Source organism: Eriocheir sinensis, chromosome 36, assembly GCF_024679095.1.
Source record: "Eriocheir sinensis breed Jianghai 21 chromosome 36, ASM2467909v1, whole genome shotgun sequence".
NCBI classification, from domain to species: domain Eukaryota; kingdom Metazoa; phylum Arthropoda; class Malacostraca; order Decapoda; family Varunidae; genus Eriocheir; species Eriocheir sinensis.
The window spans coordinates 2,045,740-2,062,262 of NC_066544.1; the positions used below are offsets into that span (position 1 = coordinate 2,045,740).

Sequence of the window (16,523 nt, forward strand, 5' to 3'; positions counted from 1 at the left end):
GATCAGGGAGCCAAACATTTACACCAACTGATTCTCAAGTCTCAGTTTCTTCCAGAGAAATACCGCACGATTGTGAACAAAGTCATCCAAAACAACTCCTATTTTGCACACTGCGAGAATCTTTTGCTTGCCATGATATACGATACGAATGATGTCATCCGAAAACTGGGAATCAGTAGGATAATAAAAGCTAGAACAGCAGGACAAACCTCTTTGAGGCAATTTAAACTGCCCAAATTGATGTTCGATGCCCAAGAGTATCATTTATGATCAATTGGCAAACAACCCAACTGGCGGAACCTCCTGTGACAAAGCATCTGTCGACTGATCTTCTCACTGACATTCAGAGGATCAGCCGACTTACCTCTAACCTCATTCTGCAACACCACCCAGGCAGTGGAGAGATGCATCAAACTGGTGACAGATGCTTCTTCCATTGTTGTGGGGATGGAAGCAAGAGACGGACTAATACGAAGTAAATTAGAAGGGAGGAAAAGACTTCCCAGGTTCGAAACCAAGAAAGATTATTCATTCTAATAAATGGCCTCATTCATATGGTAGGGCGGATGGGATGGGTGGGGCGGAACTCGACGTACACCCACCTCCTCGTGGTGAGTTCTGGATTATTTTTTGTATTGTGTGATACTATCACAATATATAAATAAACTAAGAGGTGTACCATTTTCTACCCGGAACCACAAGCCAAAGGTAACTAACAATGACCCTAATTTATGCAAATTGCACGAAAAACATTTTTTTTGTGAAAAACATAATGCTATTCAGTAATAAAACATGATGCAATTATAGTAATTTTACGAAAGTTAGTCATTTTAAGAGTGACTATAGAACCATGAAGGTGATAAGCTAGAGCTCTAATATTTGAAACACATATTCTAGAGATGTTTTAATGATGGTTTTTACCTATTGCGACCCTAAGTACCTAAAATTTTATTTTGGGCAAATTTTCAAATATATGCTTTTTCTCATATTTATGAAATTTTCTTATGACCCTCGAATAATGAAGATGATAAGATAGAGCTTTGAAACCTGGAACATATATTCTAAAGACGTTTTTATGATGATTTTTACTTATTTTGACCTCTGAGAATGTTAAATGGATTTTTGAATTTTTCAAATATATGCTATTTTTCCTATTTTTTAATTTTCAAACGACCCTCGAATCATGAAGGAATCAACCTAGGAGTCTAAAATTTTGCACACATCGTTTTATGCACTTCACAACTTTTCCACACTATTGTAAAACCGAACTCCAAAAGTTGAAAAAGCTCCACCTAATATATATATATATATATATATATATATATATATATATATATATATATATATATATATATATATATATATATATATATATATATATATATATATATATATATATATATATATATATATATATATATATATATATATATATATATATATATATATATATATATATATATATATATATATATATATATATATATATATATATATATATATATATACAGTCATCCCCGCCGTTCAAGGGTATTTAGTTCGGACTTCGGCGCGATCATGAAACCGACGGCGGGACTATAACCCTATGGAAAATATGCATTTGGGAAGTCACCTCTGACGTCATATAAAACATGTTTTTTTCGTTCCCAAAAGTAGCCCAATTTGCGATAAGTAGCCCAATCTGGCAACACTGCAGTGTGGCGGTGCGTGAACCGTGACGTCACTCAGGAGCAACCTAAAGGCGGTGTCACACTAGCACTTTTTCCGTTAACTTTTTCCGTCGTTTTTCTGAAAATCGTCGATATCTTGGCTGCGGCCTGTCACACAAACGGTGTTTCGTCTGAAACTTTCCGTCGGCACAGACCATGGGAATGTAAACAAACATGGAGTCCACGCTGCGGCAAAGATACGCTGCTCTGAACCTAATACTGTGTATTGTGAGACTTAGACGAGCTAAACAAGCCAAAAAGCGTGCATGGATGCGCTCATGGTTGGCTCGTCGGGAGAGAAAATGTGTACAACAGGCTGTTAAAAGAGCTGAGTTTAGAGGATCATGAGACTCTGAAGAATTGGATCAGGTTGGACAAGAGCCAGTACCACAGACTTCTGGAGTTAGTGACACCTCTTATTGCCAGAAGTGACACCAGGATGAGGAAGGCTGTCACTGCAGGAGAGCGTTTGAGACAGGTTGAAGCCACGCGGAAAGTCTCGGTCTTGGTCTTGGAAATGTAAACAAAGGCGGAAATTTGCAGGCGGAAACGATCCTGATCGTCTGACAAATTCATGCGATAAGTTCATCGGAACGATGAAAAATCGTGAAATGGCATTAATCGACGGAAAAAGTGCTAGTGTGACACCGCCTTAACGTCCATTGCCCGCCTCCTCCTCTCTCCCTTCCCCCCTCCTCTCTGCCTCCCTCCCTCCCTCCTCTCTGCCTTCCTCCCTCCTCTCTCCCTTCCCCTCCTCTCTGCCTCCCTCCCTCCTCTCTGCCTTCCTATTTAGCGTCAATGCATCGCGTATCTGAAACTGGGGCAGCGTATAAGCGGGGTCACAATTAGTTGACGAATCCTTGAAACTACGATGGGTGAGACCATGAGCAGTGAGGTGACTGTATATAATTTTTTGATTTTAAAAATCCTAAATAAAATCAATGACAATCCATATAAAACCAAAATCGTACTGTTGGAAACCATACTAATTGAAGGACGACCGTATATATATATACATATATATATATATACATATATATATATATATATATATATATATATATATATATATATATATATATATATATATATATATATATATATATATTTTATTGAATTTTAAAATTCTAAATCGCACCAAGTAGCCATGGCGTGAAGGGCAACACTGTTCTACCAGACTGCCATCCATGTGCATCTCCTCAGTCCATGTGTTTGCACAACATCAGGAACACTGTTTTGCCAGATTGAAAAGTATGCGCTTTCCTTAAGTCCGTGTGTGTGCACAACCTCAGCTACGCTTCTCCATTACCACATAACATGACCATAGGACCCAAGAGACAAGCCAAAACACCTGCTGAAATCACCCCAAAGCGTTCGAGAAATGTATTCACCTTGCAGAAGAATTCAGATTTAGAAGTTATGTTTTGGTAAGAGTTAAGTTGCGGTAGGGAGAGAATACCACGTGAATCCGGGTCCCGCCTGGCTGAGCTTCTGTTCGCCTGCCATAGTTACCAGTTCAGCATTTTCTACTGTAGTGTTACCACGCTGGGCAAAGGAGCCATCCTGGTAGCGCTCCCTTCCACAGTGTCAGCGAGTGAGCCTTGTCATTCACTTACACTCTCTCTTACTCTCTACCAGTTTCTATTGCTCTCTAAATCATACTTGAAACAAGATACAAAATGGTAATTGTGGAGGTTGACTTCGCGCCTCCAAAATATGACATTACGCCTCCATATTATATAGTCAACGGACGCATATTTAAACTACTCCAACCGAACTTTAAATAACTTGACCTCTAACAGGGAGCTTTGCCCCCCTCGACACCCCTAGTGTGGAAATGCATAACTGGAAACTTGGGCCGGCGGGTAACAGCTGAGCCAAGGGGGACACAGATTCCGTAAGTGTTTCTAAGGGGGGCACTAATTTTATACGGATTTTCGAATAGTACAGGGGTCCTGGGTCCCTAACCCCCATACTATTTGAAGGACGATTGTGTACCGTATCTCGCGGCGTATAGCGCGCACCTTTTTCACATAAAAAATACATGAAAGTTTAGCCCTGCGCATTAAACGCCGAATGTACAAATTTTTAATGATTTTTTTCTTCTTTGGGATGTTTTTAAGGGTCTGTTTTTCGTCTTATCCAATAACAACTGCAAACTTACCTTTATTATTGTTTATAATCCTTCATAGTTCATGGCTGTCTTATAATATGTTACCATAGAATACAGGGCGATCAAATAACTACTATACAAATATTAAATCGGTGGAGGATTGCCCATGCCCTGCTGTTATCCCGTTTTTCCGTCAGGCGCCATTTGTATGATCTTGATGTCACAGGTGGCTTCAGATTGTATGACTAAGGAACAGTACAAGCTACATAAAAAATCAAATTGGAAAAAAAGATCCATGTGTTCATTATTAATTATTAATATCAGTGAGAATAATGGGGTAAGTATGATACAGGTAACTCGATTTACGCGAGTATTGTGTCCTTGAAGAGGTCCCGTAAATCAAAAACAATGTAAATCAAACAAGAGGTAGGTTTCTATTGAAAAATAAATATTCATTTCATTTAGTGGAGAGAGAGAGAGAGAGAAAGAGACAGAGAGAGAGAGAATATCCATATCACCGAGATATCCACCCAGGCACTCAGTCTCAGCCTCACTCGTGTGAGGAAGAAATGAGGGACACCATGAGCGACTGGCTAGTATTGGTACCGGTACCGAGCAGTCTGGTACCGATTCCGTACCGTATAGCTGGTACTGTTAGTACCGGTAATGGTACCGGTACCTGCCCACCCCTATTGTTGAGTAGCGTGGCAGCGTGGGTACTGTATTGTTGTTCAAGTGGTGCGCGGGAAGAACTGAGCTCAGCTGTGTGGCCGCGGCGCCATGTGAGTCCAGTTGCGTGAAACATCTGGTGGCCACTCCATAAAATATCGCGTATAAGTGAAAAACTTGTAAATTAAACATTTATGTGGATTTCGGGCCCCGCGTGATTTCAAAAACGCGTAAACCAAACACGCGTAAATCGAGAGTTACCTGTATCAGAAATTGTACATCGTGAGTCTTGTACGAGGAGTTATTTCTCGCAACACCAGCCTGGCTGCCATTTGCTTTGTTTGAAAACCACACAACCACACCCATACAACAAACAGCTGCATGCTGCATGTCACCAGAACCGCATGAATTGTGTCTTGCCTAATTGTCTGTCATAACCTACAAGTGATGGTGAGAATAATATGCTTATTATGATATCAGAAGCTGTACATCATCAGTATGTATGGGGATGTATTTCTCACAACACCAGCCCAGCCGCCATTTTCATTGTTTTACTCAAGATTTTCATTGTTTTACTCAAGGACACTTGTCAATTCAAGCAGTACAGGTTACACCAAAAATGTATAAATTTTGGGAAACTGTACATCGTCAATGCTCTTTAACTCGTACATATTTCTGAGCATTTTAAGAACATTTTTTACCCAAAATTGTTGTCTTAAAGTTTGGGGTACGTGTTATGTGCCGGTGCGCGTTATACGCCGCGAAATATGGTACAGTAATCCCTTGCCATATCACGGTTCACTTATCGCGGTCTCGCTGTATCACGGATTTTAAAATTGTAAATATTTAGTTTCGTATTGCAGATTTTTCGCTATATCGCGGGATTTTGCGGTATAGAGGTATTTTAATATATTTATTATTTTACTTATTTTGCAGTAAAAGAAGCATTTTCTAACCTAAAAAAATTATAAACAATATAAAAAAAAATAAAGTATTAATAAGAACATATTAAAATAATATTAAATTGAAATAAAATACGTAGCGTACAGCAGATGAGTAGACAAAGACTCGCACATATGGAATACGCAGCTACGGCCGCTTTCGCTTGAGCTAGTTTCCCCACGTGTGATCGTACACGGCACACTATTGGCTGATGGATGGGAGGCGACCAACCAGAGCACTGTGTTCTGTATCCTGGGAGCTGATTGGCTCAGCGACCGTAACATTTGTTGGTTCGTCAGTGGTTAGCTCGGAGACGAATGGAGTGTGTTACAGCTTGCTACCGTTAAATGCTCCAGAAGTTGGCAGTGAGGACCCAGACAGGATGAGGCAATGACTGCACTTGAACAAGAGTCAAGACTCAAGTCCTAAACTTGCTCAAAATGATTACTGCAAGCTTATCCAGTTTCGTGGAACTCTTTGGGTACTGGAATAAACATGTGGAGAGCTACTGAACCGAACAGCTGATACGCTCTTCTTCTTCTTGTGACCACAGCTTACCGACCACACGAGTAACCGACATGTTGGTGACTGAGTTTCTGACTAGAATTTTGATGAGTTTCCCGTGAAATGTAGCCGACTTTGAATCTCTCGAGAAACTAGTGGTTGGGTGACCTTGTTCACACGGGCTGAGGCAAGATTCACAGATATGCGTGCTTATATAAATAATATATATAAAATATAATATATAAATTATATAAATAATAAAATAAATATAAGGTCGCTACTTCACGGATTTTCACCTATCGCGGGGGGTTCTGGAACCTAACCCCCACGATAAACGAGGGATTACTGTATACTCTCTCTCTCTCTCTCTCTCTCTCTCTCTCTCTCTCTCTCTCTCTCTCTCTCTCTCTCATAACTAATTTATTTAATCTTTGATTGATTGTATTTATAATTTTTGAGTTAGGTTATGCTCATCTAATAATGTTCTGATTTATCTGTTATGCTATACCAACTTTTGAGTTTGGCCTCCACCCAACCTCACTTTTATTTATTGTCCCTGTCCTTATAAAACTCTTAGGCCGCGGCCACACAGGGAGCGAGAAAGCGAGCGAGAGCGGCAAGGCGAGTTTCTGTGGCCACACGAAAAGTGAGGTGAGGTGAGGGTTGTCATGGCAATGAGGCCTGCAGACCAGTATAGCCTCTCACCCACCCCGGTCGGCGCTTCGGCGCAAACGAGGGATGAGGTGAAATTTTTTTTATAAATAGTTCCGTGCTTCAATTATTTGGCATTTTATGAAAAATCTATATACACCATCGTGTTCAGGAGGCTTTTCTCTAAAAGATGGAATTGTTTATTTTAGTACTCATTTCATTGCCAATGCAAATGGCAGCTATATGTAAAATGTGTTATAAACATTACGGAGCGATTCTTTAACTTAAACTCGTCACTATTTATTAGTTTTTGCTTTATTGAGTTTTCACAAACATATTCGAGTTCTGCAATCACTGTTGCATTTAATGGTGTTAACCAAAATGTCCTATCTAGTGTATGAGTTGAGTTATGGCAAATAATATAGAAGCATGTCTGTGATGTCACTCCTGACCAAGGGGTCTCGTGCAAGAAAAGCAAGAAAAGTTAATCGTCAACTCTCCTCGCTTTCTCGCTTATCAGCTCGCTTTCTCGCCATTACCTGCTCGCTGCCAGTGTGGCCACCTCCATTGGTTATTATGTATTAAAGTTTCTCGCTCTCGCCTGCTTTCTCGCTCCTTGTGTGGCCGCGGCCTTAGGCTACCATAAATAAATCATATCATCCCACGTTTACTTAATCTTATTTATTACTTCTCTCAGCACTCTCGTTTGATCTGTAATATTTAATGATCTGTTGACTTGATTTACCTAATATATTATTAATAATCAAATTCATTATCTACAAATCTAACTTAAATATAACCCCCCAGGTATCACACTAGAAATGAAAACAAGTGGATTATACTAATGGCTGCTACAGTTTACTAATTATCAAGGCAAAGGAAACCAATCTGCCACTGCTCATCTTTGACACCATTTTGGCATATGCTTACAATGCAGCATAATAAAGAAACTCGCAACAAAGTAACAGCATTAAACTCACACTTGAATGGGCCAGAAGCACTTGCAGCATCACAAGTGAGGGTGTGCTGGTGGGTGGAAGCTGTGGCTTGGATGCGAGACAATGCAACCTGCAGTAGGGCTGCCTCTGTGCCCTGCAGGTGGCCAACACAGCTGGCTTGGCCCCCACATACTGCCGATTCTCCCCGGCATAACAGGTTCAGGTGGTGCAGAACCTCTAGGCTCAGCTGTTTATAGCAGTAAGAGCAATAACATTGACAAAAGATATCCAAACATGGATAAAAGAGCAAGAAATTAAAATAACAGTTAATATCACATCTTTGGTGTAGTGGTTAGCACTCTAGTCATGAATCCATGGCCCTTAGATTGATCCCATCCCAGGGAAGTTGATGCCCAGCATACTCAGCTGTCTTTTAGGCAGGTTGATAAATAGGTATCTGGGAAAACTTGGAAAATATAAACTGTAGTAATCAGATTTCACACTTGCCCTGTGTCCCAGGGTAGCAAGTTCATACTCATCACAGGCTCAAGGGTTGAAGTGACAGAGGACAATGCTAATACAACAAGCACTACAGTGTATGCCACTAATTTTATATTTTAACATAGTAATCCAATTTTCTAAACTTGACTAACAATACTTCAAACATTATCATATACCAAATATTCAATGATGAATGACACATTCAATAAAATCAACTGCTTTATACTTGAAAAAATTGAATACTATTCACAGGATTAAACCCATAATACATACCAAAAAGTTCTTGTGCTGTGTTGAGGCAACAAGACAGTTGACAATCCAGGAGAGTATCTCAGTTATGTCAGACACCACCACCTCACACTCACTCACCAGTCAAGCTCACCCGACACCCTCAGTGTGCAAGCAGCTCTTCAATGTGCATAGCAGGGAGTCCACAAAATATGCCTTGTGAATCAGTGGGATGATGAGCTCTGTGTTCTGGGAAGGAAAAATTGGGTAGAGAACAGTTTATAAGATACTATGTGAAGTCAACATCAATTGACCGTAGCACACTTCTCATGATGGGAAAGGTTGTGTAGAAAAATATATGCAGTATATGAAGCAAGGTACGGTATATGAAGCAAGGGAGGACTGTCAGATGGTGTTTGTCATTCTGACTCTGGATTGCTTTTCTATCTAACTCTTTACAGCCAAAGCCATGATGGAAAGAAGCATAAGCTTTCTATCAATTTTCTGTACATGGAACTTGAGATGTAGCTTGTGCTGCTACAGGCAATTGGTACCTTCATAATTCATGCCTATGAAGACCTGTGTTACCTATCCCATTCCACTGGACAAAAAAAGCTTCAGCTAGTGACTAACAAGTATATAAAGGTAGATGTGCATTGTTTATTCACACTACAAAATTTAATGCAGACATGCTCCTATCAAGTCACCTTATGTAGTAAGTCCAGAAGAACCATGAGTGTGTTGTGACACAGAGCAATGTCTTGGGCTGAGTTGGGCAGCAGAGCCAAGAGGGGAACAAACAAGACCACCTGTCAATGAGAATAAACATTAAAATCAAAGCAAATATCACAATAATCACCTTAAAGCCAAAGAAGAAAATTTAAAAGAAGGTACCATAACAAATAACAAAAATCCTAAAAATGACTAGTTGTATAAATCTAAATTCTGCCCCTCTCAAAAAACAAGACCACAGCATGATCCTTGGCAAAACAACTAATGAATTTTCAAAACAAAATTACTTAAACTATCAGACTCACCTTGTGTGGGAGAGCAAGTGTGGGGTCAGAGTCAACAGCATAATCTTCAAAGGTGAAGGATCGATCCAAAGCAAGAGAAAATGCTGCTGTCACAAGGTGGGAGGTGATGGAGGCAGTGTGTTTGTGCAGCTGCTGACCCATGATGAGAGGGGCATTTTGGCGTAGGTGTAGAACACTGTCCTCAGGTGAACATCTGTCCATCATGGTGGTGAACAGCTGGTGGCAGAAAGTCACTTACATAAAGAGGCAATAGAAATTTATTATGTTATGCATTCAATACAAAAATCAATATTCAATAACTCTAGATGTTGAAGGCCACTTCTATCTATATGTCTTGGTGGTTATTGTGCCTAGCTACGAATCAGTAGGCCTGGGTTTGAATCCCAGCCCTGTGCAGCTCACCCAGCTGTTCATCTTCCCTTTTGGGCTGATCGATAAATGGATACCTGGGAAAACCAGGGAAAGGTAAACTGTGGTAACCTGGATGTCGCACTAGCACTGTGTACTGGATTAATGGGTTCTTCCCACCACACGCTCACAGGCTAATGCACCAGAGATGAGCACTCAGGCCACATGCAGCAATAGCGTATGCCCCCAACTTTACCCCACCTTTATTTTTATACACATGGATATAAGGAGACTACAAGAGGTCAGACAGCCTACAAATGGCAGCTTCTGAGAGTGAGCTATTCATCAACTTCCCTCCCCATCCAATAATATATCTAATTTCCATTTGAAACTTTCGATCATGTGTGCCTCAACTAAATATCTGTTTAGTTTGTTCCTCTCATCCATGACTTTGTTTGTGAACCAATATTGGCCCATTTCCTTTCTGAACCTGAATTGGTCAAGTTAATACCCACTGCTGCATGTTCTTACCTCTGTTTTTAGCATGAATACTTAATCTAAATTGCCCTTATTAACACCTAAAGAACGAGTGACCTAGGCAGAAATATTGGTGGATTCCATAAAATGATAAGTGTTCTTTTAAGTCCCTTCTTTCCTCATGCCATTCACATTGTTCTGTATCTGAAATACACTAGACAGCCTTAGGCTGAGATATAAATATATATCTTGCGGCTCAGTCACAGGGCGAGATGTGATGGAAAAACTAATGTCCTCCCCTCAATGCCCCCCTTGCACATGTATATAAATGAAATTCCCTCCCAGACTTAATAAACAATGGTGAGCCAAAGTAAATGATAGAAAATTGAAGTTAGTAAAAAAAATACTCTGGCATTTTTTCATAAACTCAGTATTAGATAATCCTTTTGTTAAGACAATCAAATATAATTAGAAAAATTCCAACTTTTCCCTTGAGACTTGCAACCCCGCTGGAAACTACAACGGCCCCCCTAGGGGAGCACACCCCCAGGTTAAAAACCACTGGGATAGATGATGCACAGTGCGCCTTCCTCTACTCAGCCATCCCTTCTATTGGGGAATGTCCCTATTGGGCAAATAAGAGACGATTGTCATTAAACAGGTGGAGTTGGATAAAGGAGGAGGAAGGAAGCATGCATGTACTGAGGTGAGGTTATTCAGGTTGGGAATAAACTCACTTTAAAGCACCTGTGTTTCCTTCCTCCTCCTTTATCAACCTTGTCGAAAATGTCCTAACAATAGTGGTGTTATTAGGAGTGCACATTTGGATACTGCTAGTAATTTTGTAATGTCTAGAGACAGCAGTGGCATAGCTAGGTGACTTGCCACCCAGGGAGGACTTTAAGTTGGCACTCCCCACACCCCACCAAATCCCTCGACCCCTGAGTAAAACATCTATGTTAATTTTCATTTCATTTTACTGTACTACTGTACTACTGCTATACTAGTAAAAAAAGTATATTTTATTGCTCTAATCTGACTGATTGCTGACATAGTGACATTTCATTTTACTCACTTTGCTGCTCTAGTACCAGTATTTTATTTACCAGTGACATTAAAGAAAACTTTTAAGACAGAAATTGAGAAATGAGAACTCCACACCACTGCATAGAGCTATACACATCTATTGATGTGTACAGTTTGGCTGTGTACAGCTGGTGCTGACTGGATGGACTGAGAAACCGTGTTTATGTACAGCTTTATGGAACATTCCAGAAATTACAAGAACAGTTTAGATTGCTTATAAACAATTACTGCTAAACTAGACTATTCTAGAATGATCTAAAAAACTCAAGAAACTATGTGAATAATCTACTTACTTTAGGAAATTTTGTGGTCGTATAAGTGAATGATAATATGAAACTACGGAGATAATCCAGACTTATTTTGAAAAGTTTCATAACAAAACAACTGAGCGATAATATGAAAGACTGGCAACTGCACCGTAGAGGTACACAGACAGTGAATTTGATTTATATAGACATTTGCCTTCTGATTTATTGTTAGTTTAGCTGAGAATTTGATATTCAGTACCATACTTTTAAAAAATTAGTGTTCAGTGTCACAGGAAAACAAGAGAAAGGCTTTATTTGCTGCCACCTAACAAGTGCTGCCCCCACTGCCCCCCATCATGCTGCACTACTGAGTGACAGTGTATGAGCTTATCCTGTCAACTGCGTATCACATGATAGCTGATTAGTCCAGGATGAGGGTCGTTGTATGGTTGGGGTGGGGCACCCGTGACCCCACAATCTATCCCTCCAATTATCCTCCACTTCAAAATTAGGTGCTTAAAGCTATGGAACTACACCCGTTGGAATACGCATTTACATGTATGTGTGAACCACCAAAATATGGCAGCTCTTCTAACTTTCCTGGAGAATAGTACAATTGGATTTTTCATCAAATTTTACATTTTTGTTTGTCTCTTTGAATCTACAACTTTTGTTTGAAAATGCAAGTTATTTTCAGTTTTCCATAATTTCTAGGCTAAATACCTAAATAATTATTGATAAACTCTTTATATCATTATAGCCAGCTTTAATTTCTATAAAACTTTTATTAAATGAGTTTATATAAGAAATGTACTTGAAAAATGTCTTTGCTGTGTTCTTGGGAGTCCCCTGTTGTATTTTTGGCATTTCTTTAGAGCTAATCCAATTAACCCATTTAAAACTTTAATCTAAAGTAAAGCTTTTTTAGCCTTTCTTTCAACATTAAGTTTTTTAAGTCTTTGGATCATTTTGGTTCTTCTCTATACTAATTTGAGGGAAACTACATCCTTTCTGTAATAGGGACACCAGAACTGAACAGCTTAATCTAGATTAGGCATAACCAGTGCCAGATACCATATTCAAGAATAACTTCTGTGCTCCAGTTGCTTACACTTCTAGAAATGAAACCAAAGATTCAGTTTGGATGATTTCTGAGCCTCCATCCTAGCTCATTCTATCTTTTTTCTTTTACGGCATAGGAAACATTTCAAGGGAAAAAAAAAAGAAAAAAAAAAAGAGGAAACAATAATGAAAAAAAAAAAAGCCCGTTACTCGCTGCTCCTATAAAAAGCGTTCAGAGGAGTGGCCGAAAGATAGGTCAATTTCGGAGAGGTGTCCTGATACCCTCCTCTTGAAAGAGTTCAAGTCGTAGGCAGGAGGAAATACGGATGAAGGAAGATTGTTCCAGAGTTTACCTGCGTGAGGGATGAAAGGGTGAAGATGTTGGTTAACTCGTGCGTAAGGGACTTGGACAGTAAAGGGATGAGCTTGAGTAGAAACTCGTGTGTGGCAAGGCCGCGGGAGGGGGGGGAGGCATGTGGTTAGGAAGTTCAGAAGAGCAGTCAGCATTAAAATATCAATAGAGGATAGAAAGAGAGGCAACATGGTGGTGAAATTTAAGAGGTAGAAGTATCAGTAAGAGGAGGAGGAGAGCTGATGAGACGAAGAGCCTTAGACTCCACTCTGCCCAAGAGAGCTGTGTGAGTGGAGCCCCCCCACAAGTAAGATGCATACTCCATACGAGGGAGGACAATGCCCCTGTATATGGATAGCAACTGTGCGGGGGAGAAGAACTGGTGGAGACGATACAGAACGCCCAACCTCGAGGAAGCTGATTTAGTGAGAGAAGAGATGTGATGTTTCCAGTTAAGATTTTGAGTTAAGGATAGACCGAGGATGTTTAGTGTTGTAGAAGGTACAACCTGTGTTGTTGAAGAATAGGGGATAGGTGTTTGGAAGATTGTGTCGAGTTGATAGGTGGAGAAATTGGGTTTTTGAGGCATTGAAGGACACAAGGTTCCTTTTACTCCAATCGGAAATGATAGGAAGGTCTGAGGTTAAGCGTTCTGCAGCCTCCAGTCTGGAGTCTTGTAATTCCTATTGAGAGGGTCTTCTGTTGAAAGAAGTTGAATACAGTAAAACCTCACCATTTACGCCCTTGCCATTTGCGCGGCCTTAATTTGCGGCCATCATCCCACCATTTGCGCAGGTGGTCTTGCCATTTGCACACCTCGCCGCTATGGTAACGGCATCTCACTGACAGCAAAATGGCGTCCGTTGATCTTCTGAGGACGTTTACTAGCTGTTCTGGCAACAAAATGGCGTCCGCTGATCTTCTGAGGACGTTTACTAGCTGTTCTGGCAGCAAAATGGCGTCCGCTGATATTCTGAGGACGTCTGCTAGCTGTTCTGGCAGCAAAATGGCGTCCGCTGATCTTCTGAGGCCGTTTACTAGCTGTTCTGGCAGCAAAATGGCGTCTGCTGATCTGAGGACGTTTACTAGCAAAATGGCGTCCGCTGATCTTCCTGACGACATTTAAACATGCATCACAAGCTGTTCTACCTAATGAGCTCCTTGCAACAGAGGATGAAAAGGAAGCTGCAGGGGTTATGGTAGCACAGAGAGGTGATATGCAAAGGAAGCACTTATATGTGTTTGTTTGGGCCGCCATATTTGCTGATGACGTCATCACAGCACGGACGCGCTCCACCTCTCCAAACCGGGCTGCAGCAGGCGGTCCTAGTTGGCAACTGGAGCTGCAGTGTGACACGTCTGAGAGCACCTGGGGCAGTCCGGGCGGCCCGAGTCGCTCTCTCAAACGCACTGTGGCGAGCTACAGCTGTCTACCACCTGGGCGCCCTCTGCCGCCAATGAAAAACATTACCAATGTACACATGTCGTTTCCCGCCATAACCCGATCGCCTCTCTTCGTCTGGTGGTGACTGCGATTATTTGATGTTTTCTGCCTCACCTTTGCACCACCATTATGCTGCACCCAGCGTCATCGAAGCCTAAACCCCGGAAGAACCCGATGATGACCATAGCACAGGTGGAAGTGATTAAGGAGGTGGACAGTGGAAGATAAAAGCGAGAGATGGGCCAGGAGTATGACGTGTTTCCTGCCAGCAGACCTTTTTTTTTTTATTTTTTTATTTTTTTATTTTTTTTGCTGGTAGGGTTTTTTGCGGCCGTGACCGCCCATATGTATTTTTCTCCATAGGTTGTTAAGTTCGCCATTTGCACATTCGACATTTGCGCACCTTCAGACCGCCCATATGTGCGCAAATGGTGAAGTTTGACTGTAATGCAGAGCGGAGTTGTCAGCATATGAGTGGATAGGACATTTTGTTATGGAAACATCATTGATGAATAACAGGAGGAGAGTGGGTGATAGGACAGAGCCCTGTGGAACACCACTGTTGATAGGTTTAGGGGAAGAACAGTGACCGTCTACCACAGCAGAGATAGAACGGCCGGAAAGGAAATTGGAGATAAAGGAACAGGGAGAAGGATGGAGTCTGAAAGAGGGCAGTTTAGAAAGCAAAGACTTGTGCCAGACTCTATCAAAAGCTTTCGATATGTCTAGCGCAACTGAGAAAGTTTCACTGAAACGGCTAAGAGAGGATGATCAAGAGTCAGTTAAGAGAGCAAGAAGATCGCCAGTAGAACGCCCCTTGCGGAACCCATACTGGCGATCAGATAGAAGGTCAGAAGTGGAGAGGTGCTTTTGAATCTACCGGTTAAGGATTGATTCAAAAGCTTAAGATAGACAAGAAAGTAAAGCTATTGGGCAATAGTTTGAGGGATTGGAACGGTCACCCTTCTTAGGCACAGGGTGTGCGAAGGTGTGCTTCCAGCAGGAAGGAAAGGTAGATGTTGATAGGCAGAGGAGAAAGAGTTTGACCAGGCAGGGTGTCAGCACAGAAGCACAGTTTTTAAGGACAATAGGAGGCACTCCATCAGGTCCATAAGCCCTCTGAGAGTTGAGGTCAGAGAGGGCATAGAAAACATAATTCTTAAGAATCTTAATAACAGGCATAAAGGAGTCGGAGGGGGGATGAGAAGGAGGAATATGCCCAGAATCATCCAAAGTGGAGTTTTTACAGAAAGTCTGAGAGAAGAGTTCAGCCTTAGAGATAGATGAGACGGCGGTGCTGCCGTCACTGTTAAGGAGAGGAGGGAAAGATGCAGAAGAGAAATTGAAGTGAAATTTTAATTTAGAAATATCATTCTTCCTTCTGATGCTTTCTTCTACACCTGCTACTCTCCTCTCTTCCACACCCCTTGTCTCACCTTAAGGACAGCCCGTCGGATGACAGGGTGTGGGTGGTTGGCCATGATGAGTGTCTGATCCATGTGCAGGGCCTCAGCAAGCAGTGTGCGGGCTGTGGTGTCTGAGGCACACCGCAGCACTTCCTCTAGCATTTCCAAAAGACCCACCACCACCCGGGTCAGGCATGAGAGGTTGGCAGTGCTGGAACTCTCCTCGTCATCCCCACTGTCATCCTCTTCTGTCTCTCCTGTGTCATCCACCCACTTTGTTGTCCTAGGCAATGCATCACTGTCATCTGTTTGTTCAGCTTCTAAAGACTGCTCATTGTCTTCCTTGATAGTCTCATTATTAATTTCTGTTGCATCATCTTCTGTAGCAGATTGGTTCTCTGGGGTGCCTCTGCCATTTCTACTGAGACTCCTTTTGATGTGCTCTGTCTTACATGGAGGCTTGCCCAGTGAAGTGACTGCCTGTCGTTGCAATTGTGTGCTATCCACTTCATCTATACTGCTGAATGGTGAGTCCTTTAGGGCAGCATTGGTGCTCTGGCCTTCCCCTGAGCTGTCCTCGTCCTCTGAGGTGTAATAGGCACTCCTGGCTATTGATCCTTCCCTTCTGAGCTTCCTGATTTCTGCTTGCTGCTGCTGCCTGATTCTTTTTAGTTGCAATAGTGGGTCACTATTCTCTATGACCTGCCAGTCACCAGCCTGGGGAAAGAAGGAAATATTTGATATTTCATAAACTAAAAGCTACCAGGTAATATGTTTTTTTTTTTTTTTTTTTTTTTTTTAAGCTTAT

At 41.4% G+C, this 16,523-nt stretch overlaps 1 protein-coding gene across 1 annotated transcript in view; it reads right to left on the reverse strand.

Moving 5' to 3' along the window:
- Positions 1-16,523, reverse strand: part of LOC127007617 (lysosomal-trafficking regulator-like) — a gene marked incomplete at its 3' end in the record, with an annotated part of 247,223 nt that overhangs the window by 104,782 nt on the left and 125,918 nt on the right. Inside the window, 5 exon segments of the mRNA XM_050878758.1 lie at positions 7,569-7,773; positions 8,301-8,504; positions 8,963-9,064; positions 9,293-9,508; positions 15,746-16,432. Coding sequence (XP_050734715.1) covers positions 7,569-7,773; positions 8,301-8,504; positions 8,963-9,064; positions 9,293-9,508; positions 15,746-16,432 — 1,414 coding nt within the window.